The sequence below is a fragment of the Podarcis muralis genome, chromosome 1, assembly GCF_964188315.1.
Source record: "Podarcis muralis chromosome 1, rPodMur119.hap1.1, whole genome shotgun sequence".
Lineage (NCBI taxonomy): Eukaryota > Metazoa > Chordata > Lepidosauria > Squamata > Lacertidae > Podarcis > Podarcis muralis.
This window is the reverse complement of record NC_135655.1, coordinates 63396197-63422718: the sequence shown is the minus strand read 5'-3', so window position 1 is coordinate 63422718 and position 26522 is coordinate 63396197. Positions and strand designations below refer to the sequence as shown.

At 42.6% G+C, this 26522-nt stretch overlaps 1 protein-coding gene across 1 annotated transcript; it reads left to right on the top strand.

The window, feature by feature from the left end:
• The first annotated feature begins 570 nt into the window (after positions 1-570).
• KCNA4 (potassium voltage-gated channel subfamily A member 4) lies at positions 571-15255 on the top strand. Its single transcript, XM_028729578.2, has 2 exons — positions 571-1622; positions 2697-15255. The coding sequence occupies exon 2, from the start codon at positions 3485-3487 to the stop codon at positions 5468-5470; it is 1986 nt and encodes a 661-aa protein (XP_028585411.2). The 5' UTR covers positions 571-1622; positions 2697-3484; the 3' UTR covers positions 5471-15255.
• The last annotated feature ends 11267 nt before the right edge of the window (positions 15256-26522 follow it).

Genomic DNA, 26522 nt, shown 5'->3' with positions numbered 1-26522 from the left:
TTGGCCAACAGTGTAGAGTGGATGACACCCAGTTGTGCCCACAACCACAACAGCCTTCTGCTTGCATAACAGAACTTTCCTTTTCTCTCCTTCTTCTCGGTGCCTTCCTCCTTCCCCCAGATCTGGAGAACTCCCTTTGCTTCCACCCACGCAACGTGGTCTCACCCACTAATCCAGTTTCACTTCGACCTTTTCCCCTTCGAAACTTTTTGTTTGTTTGCTTCATTGCCTTTCCCTGAAACCCGGATACTGCAGCCACATCAGGGGCGCAGAGCTTAGCATCACCATCACTTTAAAGAAAACCTGACCCCCTTGGGTGGAAAGTTTGATTATTGGTTAAGATCATTGAATTTGGGGATATTTCTTTCCATAGATTTAACACCGAAAGGGGACGCAAAAAAGAAAGGAGAGATGGGGGTGGGGGTGAGAGAGTGGGGGCCGGAGAAAGAAACAAATGGGGGAGAAGGTGTTAATGGGAATATCGACCGCTAGGGGCCGATCGCGAGCTGGAAAACCTGGGGAACAAATCAGACCTAGCCCCGCCGTTTGTCCGTCAGTGGATAGATACGTAAACACAATTGAGAATTGGGCAGGCGACTTCTGCAACGGGGGACCGGGCAAGAGAGCGCAGCGCGCGCGCCGCAGCAGACTTGTTCCCAGAAGAATGTTGAACTAACTGATGCGCAGCGGGCGCTTGGATGGGGTCGGAGAATTCCGGGATGGGATAAAAAAACGCCACCCTCTATCGATTAGCATATAGATCGTTTTCTGTCGGGGTTAGGGAGAGGGGGGGAAACGGTGCCCAGGAAGAGCAACAACAACAACAACAACAAGTGGACGCCGCCAGCCGAGCGACTGACTTTGCACGCCGAAATTGGGAGGTGGTGGGGGGGGAAAGGCGAAGGGGCTGCAGCTTGGAGCGCGCAAGCCGGGAGGAGGGAGGGGAAGCGCCCCCAGGCAGCAGCAGCAGCAGTAGCAGCAGCAGCAGCAGCAGCAGCGCATCTCCTTTGTCAATCCTTGCAAGAGCAACAGCCTGTCTGGGCGCGAGAAGGGATTGTTGGGAACGGGTGATTTGCAACAATTGCTCAGCTCCAAAAGAGAGGAAAGCGGGGAGGTGGGGGAAGGCTGCGCTTGGAAAAGAACAGCGAGCTGTACACGCAACATCCATAATCCGAGACCATTGCAGACAAGCCCCGGCGCTCACCCCCTACCCCCGCCCCATTCTTCGTCCCCAAAGAGCCCCCCTCCTTTTTGTCAACTTCTGGGGTTTCTGCACATCCTCCTCGATTTGGTCAAGATCAAAGCTGAAAGGAGTGGCAGCCGGGTTTTTTTTGTGTTTTTTTTTGCGCCCGGAATTTTGCATCGCCCAAAGCCTCCAGGAGTCTTTTTGTTGTTGTTGTTGCCTCGGCTCGCCCAGAAGAGAGGAGAAGGCGATTCGCCGTCGCCCCTCCGCTTTATGCGCCCCCCACCCCTCCCGCGCCGCGCACCTTCCTCCTTCGGAGCGCGGCACCTGCGAAAACAGGTTGCCCAGAAAAGCCTCCCCGCCCCCGCCGACCAAGATCTCTCGCTCTCTCTTTCCCGTTTTGCAGATCCCGAGTGCTGCCTTTTCTCAGCCCATCGCGGTAAGTAGACAGCAATGCCTCCCCACGGCCCCCTCCCCGCATGATGCTTAGGGGTTATATGCGCTATCTTTAAGAAGATTGTCTCGGGAGCATGTTTTTAAATGCTAAGTGTGTGCGTGCGCGCGCGCGTACGCGTGTTAGAGCTTCATTGCCCCTGCTGTTTGACTATTCCTCATGCAGCACAGCCACCCTCTTATAATATTTCCCAACGCTCGCCTTTTGGGTGAAAATTGCCAGCATCAACTTCCAAGAGCGAAATTTGATTTTTAGCGAGAGCTGGGATGTTCTTTATACCTAATGAGTTCCAAAGATGTAGCATGCAAGCTGGCGGACTTGGATTAATTATGTATTCTGCTATATAGGTATTGTTACAGAGGCTGGGTGGAATTTATGTGTGGTGCTCTCGTGATCCAATTATTCATAATACGTCTGCATCCATGCATTTGTGGCCATGGTGGGTACCTGGAAATATTTCCTACCTAGATTTATGCAACCCACAATTTCTCTATTGCATGGACAATAGATGTGTGTGTATGAGAGAGAGTGAATACCTTTGTTATCCAGAGATAAAAAATGACAGTCTAAATGTACATTGCAATATAGATTTGCAGTCAAATGCTCTGTGTGAAATAGTGTATGGAGACACAAACCATGCATAGCTATGCACCTTGCTGCGTTGTGTGCAGGAACACCTAGTCTGCATTCATACCTATGCTATGCACAGGTATATTTCTACATATATATGCAATACAGAGCTACATCTCTGTTGCAATAGAGATTTGCATTTGAAATCCTCAATCTGGAGATAAAAGAACACTGTGTGAGATGTGGGTGTGTATATGCCTTCATATTCCTCAACTATATCTATATATAGACAGATGCACACAGACACAGAAAAACTGTGCATGCAGTGTGGGTGGGTGTACAATAGTAGGGAACGATGAGGAGTGAAAGTAGGCAAATCTGAACCCTTTAATATGAAATACCATCACGTGCATCTATAGAATATGACCCATCCTTTTCTTTTGTCCCCCCCCTTTTTTTTTTTGGTCTGTGTGCATGTATGTGTTTCAGGATAGACATTTCTACTGCATGAGAGTAACCAAAGGGTGATCCACTCCTTCCTCTCCGATGGGGAACTCAGAGCCAGCTTTTCAGCCTTCTTGTTGTTGTCCTTCTCTGGCCGCAGTCCCTCCTGCTGCTGACTTGGGCGATGCTTTCTCAAGCTTAAGACGTTGCTGACAGATTGGCGAAAGCGAGAGTGTGTTCAGACCTCCGCACTGTGTAAACAAAGTGAAGACTGGAAGTTCCTTCAACTTTCTAAACAGCTGTGTTCACCAGCAATTTCATTGCTAGGCCAAAACATCATGTGGAGGCAATTCTGGGGATGTTGGCTATTTTGCACTTGATTGTCCCGAGGAACTCAAGACCAGTGTTTGTTCTCGAAGAGTTCTTACTTTGCTTAGGTGCACTCCTCGCTTGATTCAAAGTGTCCACAGAAAATCATGAACTCGGACCTGTGGATTTTGTGTGAGCCACTGAAGAATACTGTAAGCAGTGGGATCTCAAGTGTAAAAGGACATGGTCCAGGATTATCTCTTGACGACACCAGAGGACTTTTACAAACACACCTCCATAATTTGTCTCGCACCTTCTGGGCAGTAAGATGTGGAACACTTCTCTTTGAGAAGTAATGCAGAGTGAAAACCCAGGTTATGCTAACAAGGAGGGACGATGCTTCCGAGATACTGTTTTCCAAACCTCGGTGGTCACGCTCTTCTCACGCAAAACACCCAGTGATGACTATTGAGAAACGGGACATTTTCTTCCCCTCTTGAGTGTCCGTAGCAAAGAAATCCAACATGGAGGTTGCAATGGTAAGTGCAGACAGCTCTGGGTGCAACAGCCACATGCCCTATGGATATGCAGCCCAAGCAAGAGCCAGAGAAAGAGAGCGACTGGCACAGTCCAGGGCGGCGGCGGCGGCAGCTGTAGCGGCTGCAACGGCTGCCGTAGAAACGGGGGTCTCTGGAGGAGGAGGACCTCAGCACCACTATCACCAGGAACAGAGCCGTGGGGCCTCCTCTTCATCCTGTGGTGGGAACACATCACGTAGCAGTTATCGTCAAAGCAGGAGGAGGAAGGAAAGGAGGAAAAAAGCCTACTGTCTTGGCAGCAGGGAGTTTGGTGCCTCTTTCCCCTGCTCTGATTTGCTGCCCCTGAGTGGCTCAGAGGAGAAGATCCTGAAGGACTTGAGTGAGGAGGACGAAGAGGAAGAAGAGGAGGAAGATGACGGGGAGGATGAAGAAGACGAGGAAAAGAAGTTCTACTGCAGTGATGAAGGAGGTGAAGATGAGCATTCGTTTTCCGATCAGCTTCCTGATGATGGTGCTGGGCCCGGCGGCTACACTTCCGTCCGCTACAGCGAGTACGAATGCTGTGAACGAGTTGTCATCAATGTTTCTGGCCTGCGGTTTGAGACTCAGCTGAAGACCTTGGCTCAGTTCCCCGAAACACTGCTGGGTGACCCGGCAAAGCGGGGCAGGTACTTTGACCCTCTCCGGAACGAGTATTTCTTTGACAGGAACCGCCCCAGCTTTGATGCAATTTTATATTACTATCAGTCCGGAGGACGTCTGAAAAGGCCAGTCAATGTCCCCTTTGACATTTTCAGCGAGGAGGTGAAATTCTACGAACTCGGGGAGGAGGCCATGCTGAAGTTCAGAGAGGATGAAGGCTTCGTCAAGGAAGAAGATGACAAGGTACTGCCTGAAAACGAATTCAAGAAGCAGGTGTGGCTGCTCTTCGAGTACCCTGAGAGCTCCAGCCCTGCCCGAATTATTGCCATCGTCTCGGTTTTGGTCATTTTGATCTCCATCGTCATTTTCTGCCTGGAGACGCTGCCAGAGTTCAGAGATGAGAAGGAGCTGATTTTGACCTACAACGTGGAGAATGTGAATGAGACGTTGCAGATGCCGGGCGGGGGACACACGATTTTCAACGACCCCTTCTTCATTGTTGAGACCGTTTGCATCATTTGGTTCTCGTTTGAGTTTACAGTGCGCTTCTTTGCTTGCCCCAGCAAAGCAGTCTTCTTCAAGAACATCATGAACATCATAGACATTGTTTCCATTTTGCCTTACTTCATCACCCTGGGTACAGACTTGGCGCAGCAGCAGGGCAGCAACGGCCAGCAGGCCATGTCTTTTGCCATCCTGAGGATCATCCGCCTCGTCCGGGTGTTTCGCATCTTCAAGCTCTCCAGACACTCCAAGGGTTTGCAGATCCTGGGCCACACTCTCAGGGCCAGCATGAGGGAACTGGGCCTCCTGATCTTCTTCCTTTTTATTGGCGTCATTTTGTTTTCCAGTGCTGTTTATTTTGCAGAAGCTGATGAATCTCTCACTCATTTTCACAGCATCCCAGATGCCTTTTGGTGGGCTGTTGTGACCATGACTACAGTTGGTTATGGGGACATGAAGCCCGTCACTGTTGGTGGGAAAATAGTCGGGTCCCTATGTGCCATTGCAGGTGTGTTAACCATTGCTTTACCAGTGCCAGTGATTGTCTCCAACTTTAACTATTTTTATCACAGAGAGACCGAAAATGAGGAAAATACCCAGCTGACACAAAACGCAGTCAGCTGTCCGTACCTTCCGACGATACTCAAGAAAATCCGAAGTTCGTCATCTTCGTCCATGGAGGAGAAATCAGAGTATTTGGAGATGGAGGAAGGGGTTAAAGAGTCTCTTTGTGTGAAGGAGAAAAAGTGTCAGGTCACAGGAAACGGCAGTGAGACAGCAAAACAGAACTGTGTTAATGCAAAATCTGTGGAAACGGATGTTTAACTTTGACTGTTTCCAAACCTATTTATGCATTAAAGTGCACATTGGTTTTTTAAAAAATGAAATATGCAAACAGGAGTTTAAACAAGCATATAGAAATATGCCATTTACTTGTTAAACATGAATTACAAAGCATTAGTAAACTTGTATTGCATATCAAGTCAATGGTATACCTTGTGGAGGGGGTTTTACCTGAAATAGTTTCAAAGTTTATATTTTTACTAGAATGCAGGTGTTTTGCACATGAGGGAAACAATTTTACTTTTAAGGAGGATGTGTTTATCCACCTCACTCACTGCCCAGTGGTAAAAGTTAGCATTTCAAGGTATTTACTATGTAAGAAACAATGAAGTTCAGTAGCCATGCATTCATTTGTTAACGCTTTAAGAACAGCTACCATGATTCAGTGGATTCCATAATCTTTGATTTTAAAATGCTAAAGATGGTTGTGGGGAAAAAATTATTCTATGGAAACTTCAAATTTGATCTTAAAATATTTAAAGAATCATTGTTTTTTTTAAAAAACAACAACAACAAACCAACCAACCTGGATATGTAATTGTTGAAGATACTACCAAACCCCCAGAAAATGTTTATTTTTATAATGCTTTTTTGGAGACCTTGTGGCATTTGTTGAGTAATACATGGAAGAATTGAAGTTAGAAAATGATTTAACATGGTCTGGATGCAGTGGAAAAGTGACTGGATTGCTTTTTTTGCACTACTTTATATGCTGGAGATATTCTGACAGAGACTTCATACTGTGAATGTTTACTAATGTTCAATGACAATCATTGGAAGGGTGAATCCTGCATATTTATTTTCTTGTATTATTTTTTGCGCGATGCTGATTGGCTAAGCAGCTGACTTTACATGAATTCCATAGTCTTTTAATTATGAATATCTGCTATCTGAACAAAAAAGGATTGTGAAGTAAAATTTTATAATCATTTTCCCCCCTAAATCAATCTTCTTCAAACCATCATACCAAGTAATAATAACAAGCTCATTCATAAAAGTTGCTTAAAGGATAGAAAATGTATTCTGAATAGGGGTTGTGTGTGTGTGTGTGTGCGTGCGTGCATGCATGTATGTACATGTGTTTGAACTGGAGAAGCAGGGAATGGGAATCAAATATAGCAATAGCCATAGATAAGCAAATCCAGGGCAGAAAAGATTTCACAGGATCAGGTAAATGAGGTTGCAATGTGTTGTATGTTTTTTTGTTTTGTTTTTTTTTACTACGTAATTTCACAATCAAAGTCTATGAGTAACAGAATGCACTTTGATATTGGTTAAATATTTCTGTGGACCAGACATAGTAATATACCGTTGAACTGGCAAATTGGGATCAGCAGTCTTTAACTTGCAAATGTGCTATTAGTGGGTCAGAATTTCTCCTCCCACCCACCTTAAATGCAGCATGCACCCTTCTCCGCGTGTTTTGAAACAGCTTTAAAGATAAAAAAGTGTGAGATTTGTAATAAACATGGTTAAGCCTAGGCATTAAAACAGCTAAGTATATATTCACCCCATCTGGTTCCTGACTGGGCCAATGCAACTACCTTTTCATACCCAAATGCCTCATATAGACAGTGGGAGCTGTGGTGTTGCTGTGGTTCCACCACAAGACTCATTTTGCATTCAGGAGCTGAGAAGGTCTTCATAAACCTAACCCATACTTGTAGAGGCAAAGAACAGGAGGGATGATGAATCCAGAGTTACTGATGATGGACTATATGAGTTGGGAGAAGCCTTGTGGCATTTCCACTGTTAATACAGTTGACTTCATGCTATTTATAAAAAGAATGTTGAGGCTAGGACTCGGAATTCTAAAAAGCAAAATCCATTTACAAAACATGCATGTATACCAATGCAATTGTGGGCAGAAAATAAATGTGTGCTTTAGACAGAAGAAATGCTTGAAAATACTAGTACTGAAAGAATATATTTTCTTGGGATCGAGAAAAAAATATAGATTACCCAAACTGGTACTGTACATTCTCAGTCACACTTTGTCATAGTGGCTGATCTTTTTTCTATAATTGAGGTTTCAACCTGTAATTAGTTAGTTAGTTAATTAATTGGGTTTTTTTTGATTCAAGCATTTACCATGGGTACAGGTGCCACCTTAGAAGTGAAATTATTTGTTTTTTTTCCTCATATAGGAGCGAATTGCATCTTTTAAGATGATGCCTAATGTCACGGTCTGAAAGCATATGCTCCTCTCTGTGGAACCACTGTTTTAGTTATATGTAAGTTATAATCGATCACTTCAAACTCTGCAGTTAATCAAGTAAGGTTTATTCAAGATGATGATGATGATGATGAATTTCATTCAGCTTGGGACAGATCCTCTGCTTTGAATCTTTGCAGATTTGTTCATTAATCCTAAAAAGAACTGAAATAAAGATTTACTACATTTCCCCATATCCCATTCTGCATTATGCAAATCTGGAACAATTTTTAGTACTAGTGCATTGTGTCTGATGCTAAGACATGGTGGCATGAAGAACTAAAATAAATATTTATAGAATTCGAACTCATATTCTCATATTCTGAATATGAAATGTTACTGCAAAATTTAAAGTTTGAGTACTCTAGCTATAGCATCTCTGGTCCAAGTATATTTTTGCCCATATCAAATGTGGAATGCCATAAGTTGCCACTCATCAGTTACTAAACATCATTGCATGTTATCTATCAAATCATATCTGATACTAATCACCACTTTATGTCATCTAACAGATACTGTCGAATACTAAATGCCACTGCATGTCAGCTATCACTTACTACAAACTACGAAATGCCATGTATATGCCAGCTATCAAATTCTGCCAGATACAAACTATTGCATGTCCACTGTTCAGTACTGTCAGATATCAAATGCCGAGATCAAATAGCAGTAGATGTTGAATATGAATATCAAATAATCAATGTTTGGCAAATATAAAAGAATATCCAGGTAGGGTTTAAACCTGTAGTCCTTCAGAGATGGTAGATTGGATCTATTCCTCTGATGTCAGAGACAGAGATCTGACATTGGAACTTATTTATTTGTTTAGAGGAGCTGTCCAATTGCTGTACAAATTAAATTGTTTATCAAACGCAGATAAAATTCACTATATATACATAAAACCACCATAATTAAAAATAAAGATTAAACATTCAAAACAAATATAGGTAACTAAATTATGTGTCTGCATAAGTTTGCAGGGGGAAAAACCACCCCTTCTTTTTGCTGCCATCAGCTCCTCAGCCACTCTAGTCCAGCTGATCTTGCAGTTCTGACTTTGAGATGATAAAAAGGGGAATGTTGCAGCGGAGTATTAGGAAGCATATTGGGCTCAATGGGCCCAAAGCCACCCCAGTCCCCTGACAAGCCCCCAAACAAGGAAGAAATCTAGACATGCTTCTGAGCTTTACAACATCTCTCCTTTCCTTTCCCCTTTGAAAAATCTGGAAAAGTTTTTTTTTAAAAAAAAAATTAAGCAGGAAATGAATAGCATTCCTCTTACCTTCCAGCTTAGGAGGGTATAGGATATATCCATTTGTTTCATCCCTGCCTTAGAATTGCACTGTACATGCATTACTTCAACATTCACCAAGGAGAATTCTGAGAAGAAATTGTGGGAGCAAGCGGAGTGGCCAGCGCTCCCAAAATTAAAACATGAGAGTTCTGCTCACACAGCAAAATCTGCTCCAGGGTTCCACAACCCTTCGGAGGAGATTGTTAGGGTGGGAGTCAGGCTGAAGGTAAGGAGGAAGTCCCATGATGCAAGCAGAAATCTGTCGCTTAAGCAGAAAGATAGCATTAGCTTCGACCCATAGGTCTACTTCCTGTTTCAGCCACATGGATGCTGCCTGAAACATCTGAGTGTTGCATGTTGCCAATTGAATGTTCGTTCACCTCATAGACTGCCCTCTGCATCGTGTTGAGAATTTCTGTGTCACTGGCAACTACTGAGGATGGTGTGCAAACTCCCTTTGCAATGCAAAGCATCTCCACGGCAGGCTGCTCAACGGATTGTTCCTGTATCACGAAATATAGTAAACTGTTTCAGCAAGCATCCAGTTAGCTGGTATAACCTGTAAGTTGGCTTTGCAGCATGTGCTGGTGAAGCTAAGCTCTTTCTCCCAATGCAACATTTTCACCATGTGAAACAAGTGTTAGAAAGAGCAGCAAGCATTTCCTGGGCACTCAGGTGCTACTCCTTTTTGAAGTTGCTTTAGTCCTTGCGGTCCTGATTTTGTGACATCTCATCCATGTCTTGAAGCAAGCAGAAAACAAGGTTGCTCTTCTTTTTGATGGCTCATTTGCTTATACTATTTTGACCCCACCTTTCCTCGAAAGAGCTCATGCAGAGTGGTGTACATAATAACATTTAGCAGTGGCTTGCTGAGTCAAGGCAACAGGCAGGTCAGTGTGGTGCAAATGCGCTGGCATAGCCAATTTGCCACTCCTGCCGACCCACTTGCACCTCTCTGACCACCCTGTCACCTCCCTCTCCTTCCTAGTAAGGGACAGTGACCCACCTGCTGAGAAGGTAGTGTGATGTGTCGCCCCCCCCCGGGTGAGGCACTTATGATAGCATTTAATTTTATCCTTACAAAGTCTCTTGGAGGCAGGTTAGCCTGCGAGATGGTGACTGGATCCAACTCTCTAGTTGAAGTCTTATACCCAATTCAGTTTCATCACCCTAGTTCTGAATCAGACAATTATTCCACTAAAGCGGCAGTCATAATTTTGAGCATTGTTGTATAGATAGGGAGGATAAAAGGCGTGTATGGATTGATTTTTCTAGTAGCTTTCGGAAACAGAATTTTAAAACTACCCATGCCATGTTTTATATTGCTTTTATAGATAAATGCTGCATGATAGCTCTTTAATGTGCAGACTTTCTTGGGTTTCAGGGTTTACTGATTCCTGTCAACAATGCCCAACTGAGGGATTTGCAAGGCTGTCATGGATGATGTAGTACAAATGAAGTACAGTCTGCTGCAGAATTGTTGTGGAAAATTCTATACAATCTTGTAACTTTTGTTTTTTAAAAAATGGTATTGCTTCTCATGCTTGCAGTTTTAGTGCTAAATCATGAAACAATCAATCAAGGAAGTGTCAATCTGGGCACAAGTAGTGCATGCTGGGTACATGGAAGATAACATACACAGGGAGACACTTTGAGGAGTGATCAGTAAAGTTAGATTTAGCATTTGCAGGGAATTGAGAGAGTTTATTGGCCTCTGCAGTCAGTGGATGTTGTAGGTTGAATGTAGAGAGAGGTGGAAAATAAATGTCAAAAGAAATTATATCATGAAAAGTAGGGTGTGAGATCTAATTGAAAGTTTGGATGTAAAACCCCAAAGGAGGAAATAATCAAAAATCCCCACAACCTTCATAATGTCCAAGGACACAGAGTTGTAGCCAATTAATTTCCACACAGAGTAGACTTATTGAAGGTGAAGGAGGTGAGTTAGTAATGTCCATTAATTTCAGTGGGTCTGCTCTTGAGTATGAGTAACATTGAGATACAACTTGCAGTCGGAAATCTGTTAACCTTTCAGGATAAGGAAGCAGACAACTGAGAACTTATTTTAAAAGTTGGACTTGTCAATGAATTCATATAATTGTTGTGTGGCTAGAAGGGTGTGAAGCTTAACTATTCATCCATAACCCTTCCCTGAAAAAGAAAACTGAATGGATAGTGGGGCATAAGAAGAGCAAGTGCAATGCACCATGCTGTGGGTACCTTTAGGACAAGTTCAGCTAAACACAGTCTTCAATTGGCGTGTTGCAACTGAAAATTCAGTGGAAAACAAAACAAGATGCTTTTGGTGTGACAAATAATCAAGAACCATACATGTGTTTCCTGAACTAAGCATCCCTCACCGATGCAAACAGCATAGGAGCTGATTCATGCCTGCATGTGGTACCACTTGATAGCTCATCACTAGTTAACTTACTATAACTGAGAGCTGGCTACACATCCAGAAAAAAAAATCAGGTAAAACCCTCCTGGGTCAGCACTACTTCAGAACACAGGGGAGAGACTTCGTCTTTGAATACTCAATTATGTTAAAAATCCCCTGAGTGCAGAGAATGGGCACATAAACTAAACTTTACCAAATATGTGAGCTCTATCTGCATTCTGAAGAGGCATCGTCCCAAGGATGGCAGGACTGTTTCTGACTATGTACATCAGCTCTCACTGACTTGCAGCTGAAAGTGTGGGTTGCTTTCTTTGAAAAGTATTGTGATTTGAGGTGATGTGAAGTGATATGAAAGCTGTGCCTACAGTGTTTGATCTGTGATAGCTGTTTCAAAGAGACAAATGTTGCAATCACCCATATGAATCTGCTTGGGACCTAAGATTGTTCTCAGAGGCCCTGTTCTTTGGTCCACCACTTAGGCTGATCGATTTGCTAGGTAACAGGACAGGGCCTTTTCAGTGGTGACCCTACACCTGTGCAATTCTATTTCCTGAAAACTCTCCTTGGGGCCCCTCTCTTGTGGCCTTTAAGAAACCCATAAGCACCTCTATTCCACCAGTCTTTTTAATGATCTTATTACTGGACCCCTATATATAATTTTACTAAAAGGTTTTTTGTTTCAATCATAGGTGTGTTCAGCTGTTTTAACATCATTATAAGAGATTGCGTTTTAAGTATTGGCCTTGATAGGGATTGCCATACACACACATATTTAGATATTTGATCAGGACTCAGTTAACACTTGGGGGGGGGGAATCAGCTGAGTATGCAGCTGAATGTGAGTCGCTCCCAGCAAACATTAGAATGAACATGCATAGAGAGTGAGAAGAGCCTGCTATTCTAATGCCACTCCTTCAAACCCACATTCACTGAGTCCTCTCTGAATGTCTGAAAAGGGCTGTTCAGTGATATACAAATCAGGGATGGGGAGCCTATGGCTCTTCAGATGTAGTTGGGCTACTGTTCCCATCAGCCTTCAGCGTTGGCTGTCTGGATGAAGCTGATAGGAATTGGAACCTAAACATCTGGGGGCCCATAGGTTCTCCATCCCTGGTGTAAACCACTCCTAAGTCACTCATTGGTATGGGAAGGAGTTCTGATGCTCAGCTGGCCCAAGACTGTACAACAACTATGATGACATGCTTCACTCATGATGTGTGACCAAAAACCAGTACGGGTGGGGCTATGATCTGGCCAACCACCGGACTGCTTTCTTTATCTCTCAAAAATAGTATACATTTAGCTGCTGAGTAGCAAGGTGTTTTTCCTATGACTATTTCCTGCATACAAATAAATGACTTTATGTGGAATTATTTTGGTTGTCAGGGTAACAGGGGATGAAGCCTCCCTTGCTTCACTTGGCCCAAACTGTTCAGAAATACCGATTTAGGTCGTCTTCATTAAAACTGTTATGCTGTTATTAAAACATTCTTTCTCAATGTTATTTAACACGGGTGATGGCATGCATTCCTGCTATGGGGGACAGAAAGTGTCATGGTTTAATGAACAGGTGGTGTAAACTGAGAGTTGCTCCACTACAAAAGCGCGGTCCTCTGCCAATATAAAATGACATTTATTTATTTTTTGGTTAACATTCTAGTCAAAGTTAAGCACTTCTTAAAGACCTCCTGAATGGATGACAATTCAGCACATGCTTAACTTTGACACTGATATCCCAGGGGTTGAAAAGTACTGAATTTTGGCTGGATTGTCTCTTATGTTCTGCAGCCAGGATAGCCAACATGGTGCCCTCCAGATATTGTTAGATTACAAATCCCACCGCCCCTGACCACTGGCACCATATTGGCCACCTGGTCCTACAGGGCTCGATTTATGGGGGAAAGCTACTGGGAGCCTTAATGAAACCCACAAGCAATTTCCCCACTAAATTGCCCATCTCAGTAGCCTTATGACACAAAAGCAAAGGGGGCCATACAAAATGTACAACCAGAATGTCCCACATCTGCCTCCACATACGGTAATTTGAGCACCAATCTTTTGATTTCAACAGAAGTGCATTCGGTAAATAGTATCTTTGGAAGGCAATAGTTTCCTGTACGTTTGGTTACCATTGTTTTACAAATGGGCTGAAAGGACAAGTTCTCCATTTCCTTATTGAGAAAGTCCCCCCCCTTCTTTGTAACAATTATGCTGGAATTCAACATTTGTTGGTTTATGGAAATAAATATCTAAGTTTCCTTCCCTCAACAACCCGCCCCCATCCCAGTTTTTTTATACTGAAATGAATGTTGTGTTTATGAGAGCTTGCATTTAGATCTGTTGCCTTTGAATGATTCAACACATAAAGCCTACTAGCTGCAGAAAAGCATTACTTGTGCTTTGCTTTTATTTGAAGTTTTAAAGAAAGAATGGGAAAAGGGTGCCTCCAATCTATATTCTTCTGTGGAGAAGAATGCCTATTACATTTTAGCCAGCAAACCTGCTAGCCATACATTTTTTACCTCATTCTTGCTATTCTTGATCTATTGAAGTAACGGGTCATTAATGTCGCACTCGAACTCACATTGGGAATGTAAACAAAGTCCAGAATCCTGTTCTCACCGGGGCCAACCAGATACCTATGGGGAGCCTGCAAGCATGACCAGAGCTCAACTGCACTTTCCTCACCTGCAATTCCCAGCAACTAGCATTCAGAGGCCTACTTCCTCCAACAGTGAAGGTGGAACATAGCCATCATGGTTAGTGGCCATTGATAGCCTTATCCTCCATCACAGGAAACATGTAGTTTCTAAGGATTATTGGATTAGAGAGCAGCTTTAATACTTTCCACTCTTGCGCAGCCGTTACTTGTGACTATATGCCTAAAACGACTACTTCTTCATGTACACAAATCAGCTGATAATGATACTACATTATTACTACTACAGGGATCGGTAATTAAAATGTTTGTAGTTCGGTCTTTGTGGTATCAGGAGCAAATACAAAGTCTTACATTTCCCTTGCTATGCTTACTGTGCTTTCTGATCAGACGTTCGTTGCTTTTTTATTTTTTAAAGGTAATTAAAGCTCTGTTTATTTTGATGCTTGCATTAACTATTATTTGTAACTCTTTTCTTCTGAAATTAGAACACACCCCGGGGGCTTTATCTGCAGATTCTTGGCTAGAAACTGCTACATAAAACTTACTGGAAAAGAAACCTGTTGAGTTTCTGTTTAGAATCTGGTAAAGCGTTCTGGTTGAAGAAAAGTAGGTAAGTATGATTTTTCTTTTGTCCCCCTTTCTCGTTGTACTTATGCTTGAAAGTTGCAAAGGTGCATTAGTGTTAAGAGCTCCAAGTGAAATGAATGGGAAGTTAAATAGTTTATACTTAGTGGGATAGTTCCTTTGGGCTATAGCCAATGTTAGTCATGCTGAGAGTATGACTAGCAGTGGAGATCACCCATAGATTTTAATTTAGTTATTTTATCTTGTACTAATTTATTGCAGATTAGGGTGTTGCTGAATGTTGAATGGGATTTGCTTTTAATGACTTTTTATCTATATCACAAGGAAAGAGAGCAGCCCTATTAAAGTGAATGGAAATGCCCTGTATTTGTAAGTTACAATGCGAAATGAGCTGGAAAAGCCTTCCATTTAGCATTTTGGATTTTAAAAAAGCATGTCCAATAGCTAATATTTTATCATTAGTGAATCTATACAATATTTTGGATTTAAAGTGGCAAAATGAAGTTTGGGATGAAGATAAATCTGTGCATGTTGATTTTCCTGACCATGCTGTTTTTGGCGCTTGGATCCTGGTGTTTGACTTATTAAAATGGATGCTATTCTATACTGATTAGAATTAGTTTGCTTTTTAATTGGATTTTTAAAATATACAGTGTTTAGATTGTTTTTGTATATTCATTTTTATTTGGCTGTGACTGTGGTGCGTGTCTGTTTGCCCATAGTGGTGGGATACAATTTCAATAAATACATTGCCATGTGGCAGTCATAACTGCTTGTTGCCATTATATTATGATGATATATCAGTGCCTAATAGAATGCTCTTAGTAATGTTTAGTGCAGAGTGTTCTCTAATAGCCAGCAAACAGCTGCAGCAAGAAATAAGCATTCGCGTTATGGCTGGAAAGTTGTGAGTGATGACTAGAGGAGATGAGGATGATGAGGGTGACATAGCAGCAGCAATGGAAGAGCAGCACATATTTTGAAGACCTGAATAATTCTATGACCGGATGTAAGAGGGTTGCAATATTTTCAACCATTTAGACTGCATTATTTGCAGAACAAGCTATTCTGTAGCATTACAAATAGAGAAAATATGGTAACTATGACTTGCTTTCTTTTAGCTTTATGAGGTGGGTGCCTTGGTAATTTCTTCCATGTTTAAAATGAATTGCGAGGACTCATTTGACTTGGAGGATTAAAAATCTAGAAGAGTGTTTTCAGGTTGTGCATGTATTTTTAAAGGAAGGCATGTTATAGTTTTGCTACTAAGCTTTATATACAGGGATGGTCTTCTGTTCATGGAAGCCTTTTTGATCCAGTGGAGGTTTTCATCAATGATTTCTCTCTCACCCCCTGCCCCCCCACAGCTACTTGTGCCCTCAAGTCTACTAGGGGTTTGGGAAAGAAGTGGTGTGGAGGGCACTGCAGAAAAAATGGGGAATGTGCAAATAGCCTTTTGCCTCCTCCATTGGATCAAAGAGCTTACCGTTAATGGAGAAACAGCAGTGGGTGTTACCCTATAGCTTCACTATATTTTAGACACAGGTGGGTTTCTTAGGAATGAACTCTTGAATTTCAAATATAATGGTTTGTATTCAATGAAGTCTTCCTGTTAGTGCCAGGACATCTGCCTGTGCAGTGGTACGTTCTCTCCTTCTCCTCTTCCCATGTCCCCAACATCCCCAAAGTCTCTTTTGGGTTTCTTCCTCCCTTATAGAACAGATTTGGGTGGGCAGGGTGCAGCCCTATGCACTTGTCCCTGATTGGCCTTGTGGGCAAGACCAGCCCCAAATGGAAAGTTCGGTACGGCCAGAGGTGGGTGGCAACCAGTGGCCATCTCTCTCCCCCCTCCCCGCCACACAGGAAGATGATGGCCTCCCAGGACCAGCTGTGCTGTGCAGCAAATGCCACCCCCAACTGGAGCTCCAGATGAATGGATTCCCCCCCTACCCTCCAGAGCAGATTTTGGAAAGGTGTGGGAAGAGGCGGGAAGAGGAGAGGGAGTCTCACTATGCAGGTGGAAGTCCTTGCATTCATTGCATTGGATAAAACCAGTATGAGAAGTCGCCCTTTATTTGGCCACAGTTTCTCTGGATCCAAGAGGAAGAAAGTGGATTGAACTGCCAAGCTCCTCATTAGCTTCCAAGAGGCTGAGATTCCACATTGCAGAATGTGAGGAAGGAACTGTTTTATTATGATTCATATTGGTAAGAATTCTGAAAATGCCACTGTTCTGAAACATCACCTCAAATTAAAGCTATATGGGAGCGAGCATGTAAAAGTGAGAGTGTAAGTGCATTCATAGAGTTACACCAATATCAAAAGTGAGATGCGTATCACTTTGTGTTGTGCCTCCCATTGTTAGGCAGTTACCTGCTGTGATAAGCAAAAAACCAATAAACTGTGACATCTCTATGAAAGCAGTGTAGCATGTTCAGATTATCAAAATGGCAGCTGTGAAGCCCATATGAAAGATGCTGTGTGTGCATTTACCATAGGTGCCAGAGGGATTCTTCCTTGGGATATAGCAGGACCAGCATGCATGAAGTTTAATCCCCTCCATTTGTTGTTTTCTTCATGTTAATACAGCTTCTAATGAAATCAGAATGTCTACCAGTGGCAGTTCTCCACCAATATAGAGAAGCATGCATTAAAGATACCCACAAAGGACAAGTGATTTGAACCAAGGTACTTTTCATTTTGCTGGTCAAAGAAAGGATATTCTTGTCAGAAGGAAAGGTGCCAGAAGGGTAGCGTGGTTCAGAGATGTGTAGCTGCAGATTAAATAATAAGCTCTAGAAATGAGATCTGAGTTTCTAGTGAGTTCAGTGAACCAGGGCTTCATTTTATGCTTTTTATGGTCTTCATCCTGAATGGTGCTGTGACATTTTGCTCCATACTGAAAAGCAAAGGAGTTTAAGATTATAAGAATTTTGCAGCAGAAGATCTGGGCCTTCTCTGAGATTACTGTATCTGTTCTGCATAATAAGGCTGAATTTTGCATATTTTATAGCTAAGGGTTGAAATGAGCTGAAAGTATAATCTATTTGTTCTTTTTGCATTCATGACATATGAACTGCACATCTCTATAGTCAGAAAATGTACAGGATAACCTGGATTGATGCAGAAAAAGATGGCTGATAGCCTATTTAAGGAGTGTGTGCCATATTTTATTATGTCCCAAATAAGAAAATATGATGCTTCTGACAAATATTATTATGGCAATAATCCTTCTGTCTCATTTCAAGTTGTATGGTTTAGGTATTATGGAGCAATTTAAGATTTAATTCTGCATCCATTTACTTCCATTAGCTGTTTCTAGGCATTATTATGATATATGGCTCAGAGGCCACTAAAGACTAAAAGCCACAAAAATTGCAACTAAATAGAGGCTATTCACGATTTAAGGCTGGGACACGGCATTCCTCTTCTGCATGTACAAACAGTTTCTGTGTGTGGAACAGCTATTTTCCCCATGCAATCACCTCAGTCAAAGGAGGCTTTCCTGCGGAAAATCAAAACATGGAAGGCAGACAACACTGCTGATTGTGCACATAGCTAGGATCTTGGGCTTTGGTTCTCTGAGCAGAAATGGCAGGATCAGATTTTATATCTCCTAATCGCAGCGCTCTAGCTTGCAGCCTTAGGGTGGATTTCAGCATTGCGCTGTGATGAATGTTCCATTTGTGCCAGCATTCCAGGTTGCCAGACTGAATGATGCCCCCCATCTTCCTACCGTGTGCTGTTCCAGAGTTTCACCCACACACCCCAGAGCAATTTTGGGGTGCACTGGGGTGTGTGCAGGGAGAGGCGGGGAAGCCCTGTGGTGCAAATGGAAGTCTTTCGATGAATCCCACTCTTAATCTTTTAAATTCATAGGATCATTGTAGAATATTGAATGCTAGGCCCAATGAATGCATGAACATTGGAAGTGAAAGAATGCTACCCATCAGAAGGTGAGCATTTTATGCTGATCTTCATCCTAAGAACACAAGAATGCATCAGAAGGGCCTGCCAGTGGCCCATCTAGTCCAACATCCTGTTCTCTCAGTGGCTAACCAGATGCCTATGGGAATGCATTGAAAAAGTGCGCCACAAAAGCTTATGACACAAATAGAACAGTGATTGGCCTTTAAGAGGCTACAGGACTCTTGGTTGTTTTCCCTGTGGTGTGGCTAACACTATAGCATTTTGTAGGTGCAACTAATATCAAATGCAGCCGTGGATTCAAAGGCTAGTCAACAAAAGGTTTATTGGCGTCACTTTTTTTCAAAATAAACAAGTGAGCAAATACGTTGAAAAAATGCAACATAAGAAAACGAAACCTGAAATCTCCAAGCTGTTTTAACTGCAGAAGCTTACATAGGTACATAGCTGTCAACGTTTCCCTTTTTTAAAGGGAAATTCCCTTATTCCGAATAGGATTCCTCGCAAGAAAAGGGAAAAGTTGACAGCTATGCATAGGTGGGGGGAACCTTTGATTGAATGATAGAATCATAGAGATGGAAGGGACCCCATGGGTCATCTAGTCCAACTCCCTGCAATGCAGGAATAGGTATCCATACGAGGCTCAACCCGTGACCTTGGCATTATCAGCACCATCCTCTAACCAACTGAGTCAACCTGCAAGATATTACTGAACTACATCCCCCTTCATCCCTGGCCATTGGCCATGCTTGCTGATTGAAAACCTTGAGGCTACAGAAATAGTCTTTGGGCCTTGGTGCCAGATTCAGAGACCTTGAAGAAGGCAGTCCAGTTCTTGGCCTCATGTCTGAGTTTTCAGCATTCTTGGAACTTACTTAGCAACTTTGGCTTTTGTCCTAATGTTCAAATAATGGGATTTAACAGTGTTGACTAGACGGCCCAAATAGAAACAAGGGAACAAAGTGCATGCCAACATTGTATAATGTGCCCATTGTTCTCTAACGCCTGGCTTAAATAACTTTCATCTTGGGCCAGCTGAGAACTGCTTGGCCTTGTATGTGTTAACCCTATTCACATATTATGCAACATGTACAGGGATATTTGCGCCAGCCCCGACTCCTGTGTCCTGTAAGGTCTCACTTCAGACCACATGAAGATCTGAAGTGGGTTTCTAAGCTGAAACCCCATTCAGACCTTCACCTATAGATGTGTAAGTGGAATACCACATGCTTTTGAAACTATTGCTACATTCCAATACTGTGGAATGCTAGACGGAGCCTTCCTTAGTAGTGCTTTGAAATTTCTGTGTACCTGTTCAAAGTTTTGACGTAAATTTTCACATGTATGAGGTTAAGTCTATCCTTGATTAATGTTTAAAAACTGCACTGATATTTTCAATCGATGCAGCTTTGGGGAGTCTAAAGGGTCACATTCACACTATACATTTGTGCTGTGATTCCACTTTAAACAAATTCTTCCAAACAATTCTGTGAGATGTCATTTGTTAAGGGTGCTGAGTGACCCCTATTCCTCTCAGAGAGATCTACAATTCCCTGTGAAGAGGAATTGATTTGGCAAATTGTAGCTCTGTGAGGGAAACAGGGGTATCCCAACAACTCTCAGCACGTTTAACAAGCTATGTTTTACAGGGGGGCGAAAAAGCCAATGACTGTTTAAAGTAGTTTCATAGTGCTTTAAATGTATGGTGGGATTGCAGCCAGTGGCTCCTGGATAATATTTTATTTGAGCCTTTCTTTGTTCCCCTGGTGGTACCCATTTATCTTTGGATAAGCCTTTTTGTGTCAAGGATTGTGTAGTCACGAAAGTTCTTCATGATTTGTTGCAGTTTGTTTGGAACACTGTAATGATATGCCACAAGGCAAAACAGGTTTCTGTTGCTTAGAGATTAAGATCACGATTCACAAATGCTACAATTTGTACTTGGAAATCTTGCAAACAATGAATGACAAAAGGCTGGAAGAAGAGAGGTGGTTAGGAACGATATCTTGAACATCCCACCAAATTGCTCAAGGTTCAGTTCTCTCCCTGCTGGGTTATAGCAGTTGATCATGCAGTGTATTGCAGACCATATGGATATATATATATTCACTACTTCCCCAGTCGTCTTCATTCACCCAATGAAGCAGGCTGTTACTTATGAAATAAATCCATTATGCAGCTCAACCCTAATTATATTTACTCAGAGATAATCTCATTGATTACCATAGTAGTTTACCTCCAAATATTTTTTCCCTTAGTTGTTGCCTTACAGAAAACGGGAACGCACATAATTGGCATCCACTCACTGTGTTTAGTCTAAATGTACCATCTTTTCTCCAAGACCAGGCTCAGAGAAACCAGTTCTGAATGTTGGCAGCAAAGCAGGCTATGCACAGATTTGCTTGGCTTAAAACCATCTGCCCCCTTCCCCAGAATAGTTTTTCAACTGTTTGAAACCTAATTGAGCTTTTTTAAAAATAAATTAAGTGGATGAATGAATGTAAGCATACATGCAGCAAATTAAAAAAATAAAAAGGCAAACAGCCCACCTCAAGTGTGCTGGCGGGAGGGGAGGGAAGGAGAGGAAAGACAATCAGCTGAATTAGCATTTGATTTGCTCATTAATTCAGCTGTTATTTGCATGCAAAACACAGAAGGAGTAGAGGCTGCAGGGAGAAATGCAGTGTCACTCTTATAAATATAAATCTTCATGGTCTGCAAAGTGCCGTTTTTTGAATGCTAGCAATTAACAAGGCTATTCTTTGAAAATGTGTGAATTAGTGTTGTGAGACAGTAACATGTGGTGCAAAGATAATTTTTATGAGCCAGGAATTTGTATGGCAATTGCTATATATGAACTATAGGTTTTGAAGGTTGTTGCTGAGCTGTGTATTTGAAGGCCAGGCTAGCCTTGAGTGCAGTGTGACCAACCTGATGGTGAGAATTTCCTGTGCCATGTATGGGGGATTTATAATACATTAGTGATAGTCTTCAACTACTCTTGCTCCCTCACCCCCGTGACCACTTCTCCCTGCCTCCATTTATTCCCCACAAGAGGAAAGACAGTTGTGTGGTGGCCACCTCAAGGGCAAAGCATAGATAATGCCTTTCCTACCCAGAATGCACTTAAGCACAGCAACCCAAACTACAGAAAGTCAGTGTAACTTCCTCAGGTTGCTAGGTCATGAGGTGAAGGAAGTTTGAAATAGTCCCAAATTGGTCCTTCCCTTATCCTGTCCCTGCCACACCACAGCTTAAATTACACTGACACAAGTTATGGCAGCACATCCCTGTCTCAGTTGGGATGAAGGATTTAGGCTGGCATAGTCTTAGCTTAGCTGGGAAGGGCTAAGATAAGTTGAATCCAAACTCTCTCATTCTGGCGGATCTGGACTGTGCTGTCAGCCCCCTCTTCTTTTATAGGGATTTGGCTGAGATATGGTTCTGACCTTCAGGCCTGTGGCTATCATATCTTGTTTGGCCCTCTGTCAATGATTGGGATTTGGAAATGTGGAGCTGTTTCCATTGGAAGATTATTTTTTTGTTCTTTTGTCTAGGTGAAATTTATCCTATAGAGGGGAAATGATTTTGTTTTAGAAAATTCATTGGGAAAACTTAATTTCAGAAGTGGTCTCTCACATTCTCTGACTGTGTCATTGACTTAGTTTAGTCCTAAATACTTAAGTTAAGAGGCCTGCCCTGTGTGTTTAACCTAAGGCCTCATATATTAGCAAGTGTGACCATGTCAAATCTAATAGCCAAAACGTGAAAGCAGATGGAGGTGGTAGAATTTTGAGGGGAAGTGTTAGCGTCTGTCATAATAGCAGGTTGGGCCAGGGGGCTGTCAGCAAAGGCATGGATCAGAACTTTCCCCTCCATCTTTTCAAGTGCAGATTGTTCTCTTGTTCTTTTGAACTCCATGAAATGTGACAGCCTGGGACTTTACATTTCGAAGGGCTGATCTTTTATAACGTAAAGAACTCAGACCTGTGTTTTTTTGATTACATACCCTCTTTCATCAAGGAGGTGGCTCAGCTCACGTGTTTGCTTGTCATTAATGCGACACTGCATGATGCATTGGTGCTCAAAAACACATGCCTGCGGTCCTATTTAAGAGTCAAAGGATGCAATACAGCAAAGGAGTACAGCTTGTTGATACTGTTCGCAGCTTGCAGCTTGTTTTTGCAGATGCCATTGCCTAGTTCAGACACATCGCAGAGGGTTGTGGCTGTTGCATCGCTCAGCTCTATGCAGCATCTCTTAACTAGGAATTTCTGCCAGGTGTTTTGTGAATGGCAGTTGAGAACACCTTGGGTTTGATTTCTGTAGCTGCACAAGATCAGGCCAAATGGTAACCTGCCTGCTATTGCTGCTATGTTTTACACACCTGGGAGTTAAGGAAGGATTATGCTGGAACTCTTTTTTAATGACACCAATTTCCATGGTGTTAAATAAATAAGAAATAAAATATAGAGAACCAGCTCTCTTTTTGTGATATTCCATACTTTACTTAGCAGAAATTGTTGTTGTTTACAGTGGTACCTTGGGTTACATATGCTTCAGGTTACATACGCTTCAGGTTACAGACTCTGCTAACCCAGAAATATTACCTCGGGTTAAGAACTTTGCTTCAGGATGAGAACAGAAATCGCACGGCAGCGGTGCAGCGGCAGCAGGAGGCCCCATTAGCTAAAGTGGTGCTTCAGGTTAAGAACAGTTTCAGGTTAAGAACGGCCCTCCAGAACAAATTAAGTACTTAACCCGAGGTACCACTGTACTAGATTGTTTACCTGTCCTTTACCATAAGATCCCAGGCAGGTTATAGCAATTTAAAAATGCAATATTAAAACAGCTAAAACAGATTACAATAAAACAGGATGGGTCTTAAAATACATATCTCAGGTGTCAAAGGCAAAGAGGTGCATCTTTGGCTTATGATAAAAATCACATAATGGAAGCACCGGATGCAGCTCTGTGAGAAGGGAATTCCACAATTTAGGGACTACCACAGAGAAGCCACCGCCCTGAGGGTGGTGGAACTACCAAGAGGGGCTCCTCTGCTGATTTTAGCACCTGGTAAGGTCTGTAGGGAAGGAGGCTGTCTTAGATATTTGAGGCATAAGTTGTTTAGCACTTTAAACACTAATGTGAGCACCTTGAACTGGACCTGGAAATATGCTGGCTAAAATTATCTAACAGAAAACAAAGAACCCATATATCTGAGACAATGCCACTCAGAGTGGGCGAGGTATAAATATCATCATCATCATCATCATCTAATGCAATGTCTTATTATGAAAACCAAACTGTTCCTAAGATATTACACTCTGATTATACCTTTCTACCTTTTAGACTTCTCTATATATCATCTATCTATCATCTATTTATCCATCAGCAAGTTAATTCTTTTGGTAACTTGAGAGCTTTCTTACTGCACCTGCTGTGAAACTAGATTTGTGCCCCCACAAAAAACCACATCCCTGAACTGAAGGGATTTTCAGTTGAGGAACAAAACTGAGCAAGGGGAGGAGGATTTTAGCAAGAGGAATACTGTATATATAATTGGGAAGACCACAGATTTGAATGGAGAGAGTGGTGACACTGTAGGCTAAAGTGTGCAATGGTCTCAGAGAAGATACATTTATTTAGTCTTATTAGTATGGTTTCTTCCACTAAATTCCAGAGTCAAGCTTGAAGTCATGATGATCACTAAACTGTGTACCATTCCTCTGCTTTGAGGCTGCCTTGTTCTCCTTGATTTGTGCGAGTGTGAAAGATGTGACCTGCTTTAGCAATTTGGGTAGCTTTTAGGAATCAGTAAAAATGTAAGCTGTTCCTACCCTCAGGCCTCTCCTGCTTTTGCAAGCTTTGTAGCCACATCTGACCTGCAGCCAGAATGGCACCCACTACAGTTGACCTTTGATCATAGATCAGTTGTGGCTTTTCCTCTAACCACAAACTCTGCAAACCAAGTCCTTACATCTCTGGTTGCGAACAGCAGAAAAGGTAGGCAGACAGAATGCTTGGCTATTAGCACCCATGCAGTGAGTTTTCCTGTTTTCTGGGTAGAGCTCAGTAGAGTGTGGATTAGATCTCTTTGCAGCTGTTGGCAGCCAGCAGGAGGTATTCTCTACAATATCTTTTAGCAGTCACAGCTATCTGAGCTGCTTTTTCCCTTAGAAAAACACACTTTGTGCCTGCCAGCATCCCGTGTCTCTCTCTCTCTCTGTGGGTATGAGAGAGAGAGTGTGTGTGTGAAAGAATGGGGTGGCTGGACCTTTTTCTTTTGCTTGAGGGCTGCATTCACATTCGGCCACCCCTCCTAAGGGGATGCATGCCAGTGGCCTGTGTGGCCTTGTGTGCCAGAATCTGGGGTAGTTACACTAACTTTTGGCCCCTGGCAAGCAGTTCAAGATTTTCCAAGGATGAATGGGACTAATAAAACATGTTAAGTCACAAAGTCTCCATACCTTCAGCTTGTCTATGCCAATCAGCTGAGAAGATGCGATATCATCACTTCTTCACTCATCAAATGATTGAAGTGATGACTGGAGAAGGTCACTTTGCTTTTCCTCATCAGGGCTCTGGGCCTTGCCCATCCTGGCATTATGTTTTTCTTTATACAGTCATATCTCAGAAGTCGAACGGAATCCAAAGTGCAGCTTCTGATTGGCTGCAGGAAGCTTCTGAATGTCTGGGTTCCAAAGAACGTTCGTAAACCAGAATACTCACTTCCGGGTTTGCGGTGTTTGGGAGCCAAAACGTCTGAGTACCAAGGTGTTTGGGATCTAAGGTATGACTATATTGCTTTCTCTTTTTACTGCTCTCAGCAAAACCAGTGGGGGTCTTTGGGGGCTAGAAAAAATTGTTTGTGGGGGATGGGCCAGGCCCCTGAACTGGGGTTTAGCCACCCTCAGCCTCAGTTTTAGTGTCTTGTATTTAAATTGTTTTTGAACTATTGGTCCCCCTCCCCCAATTTAGTATAAATATATTGTGGCATGCCACCACAATCTCTGAGCTGTGTGAGATTCCAGGGGTCCCAGGAAATCACCCAGGGTCCTATTTTCTTGGAATGAGGGACAGCAGAGACTGTGGTGTTTTTATGATACATGGTTTATTTACACATATGTACAACCTGAGTCTTAGATGGACGGGCTCACAGCATTAACACCCTAAGAGGTCTTGCTTTTCCCATTGTCACAGCCTTGGATTCAAGCAGAAATCAAGCATGGCTGTCTTTCTAGTTTCAGCCTGTTTCCAGACCAGCTCTCACACACAACTCTACTCTAGCCATTGTCTTTCTCACTACCAACCAGATGAGCGAAGCCCCCTCCCCATTTGTGCTCTTGCACAAAGCCACATCTTTGTTATAGTAATAACCCCGTACTTAGGGCCATTACCAATTAGCTGGCCTGGCAAGTTCGACAATTCTCCATTAGATTTTAACCCTCGCTGGATCTAGGGGATTATAAAAGACTTGTGAATCATACAGACTACTTCCCAAAAAACTCACAACACTATCAAATAGATAAGATAGAATGCTGATGTGGTAGGATTGACCGTACCACTTCCATCTACAGGTGAAAGATGTTGTATCAGAATGTTTCATATGCAAAACACCAAAAACAACTCCCTGAAAAACTCATTGCAAATAGAAAACCAATATGTCTGGAGGCAGCTTCTGGCACAGTGGTTGCCTGATGTTTTAGTTTTCGAATTGCACAGAGCTTTTAACAGAGGGAAGTGTTAAAAAGCTGTGTGGTCCATCTAGTTCCACAACATGCCACTCTTTTGTTCAAGGCCCTCAAATAGGCCTAGGACAGAAAGACACATGGATATGGAAGGTTAAGGGACCTGAATAGATCTTATCAGACTGAGCTGCTGACAAGTGGCAGTGGAGACAGTGAAACAGATGCTAAGGTGACCCTGTCACAGTGTGGAGGAGAACCA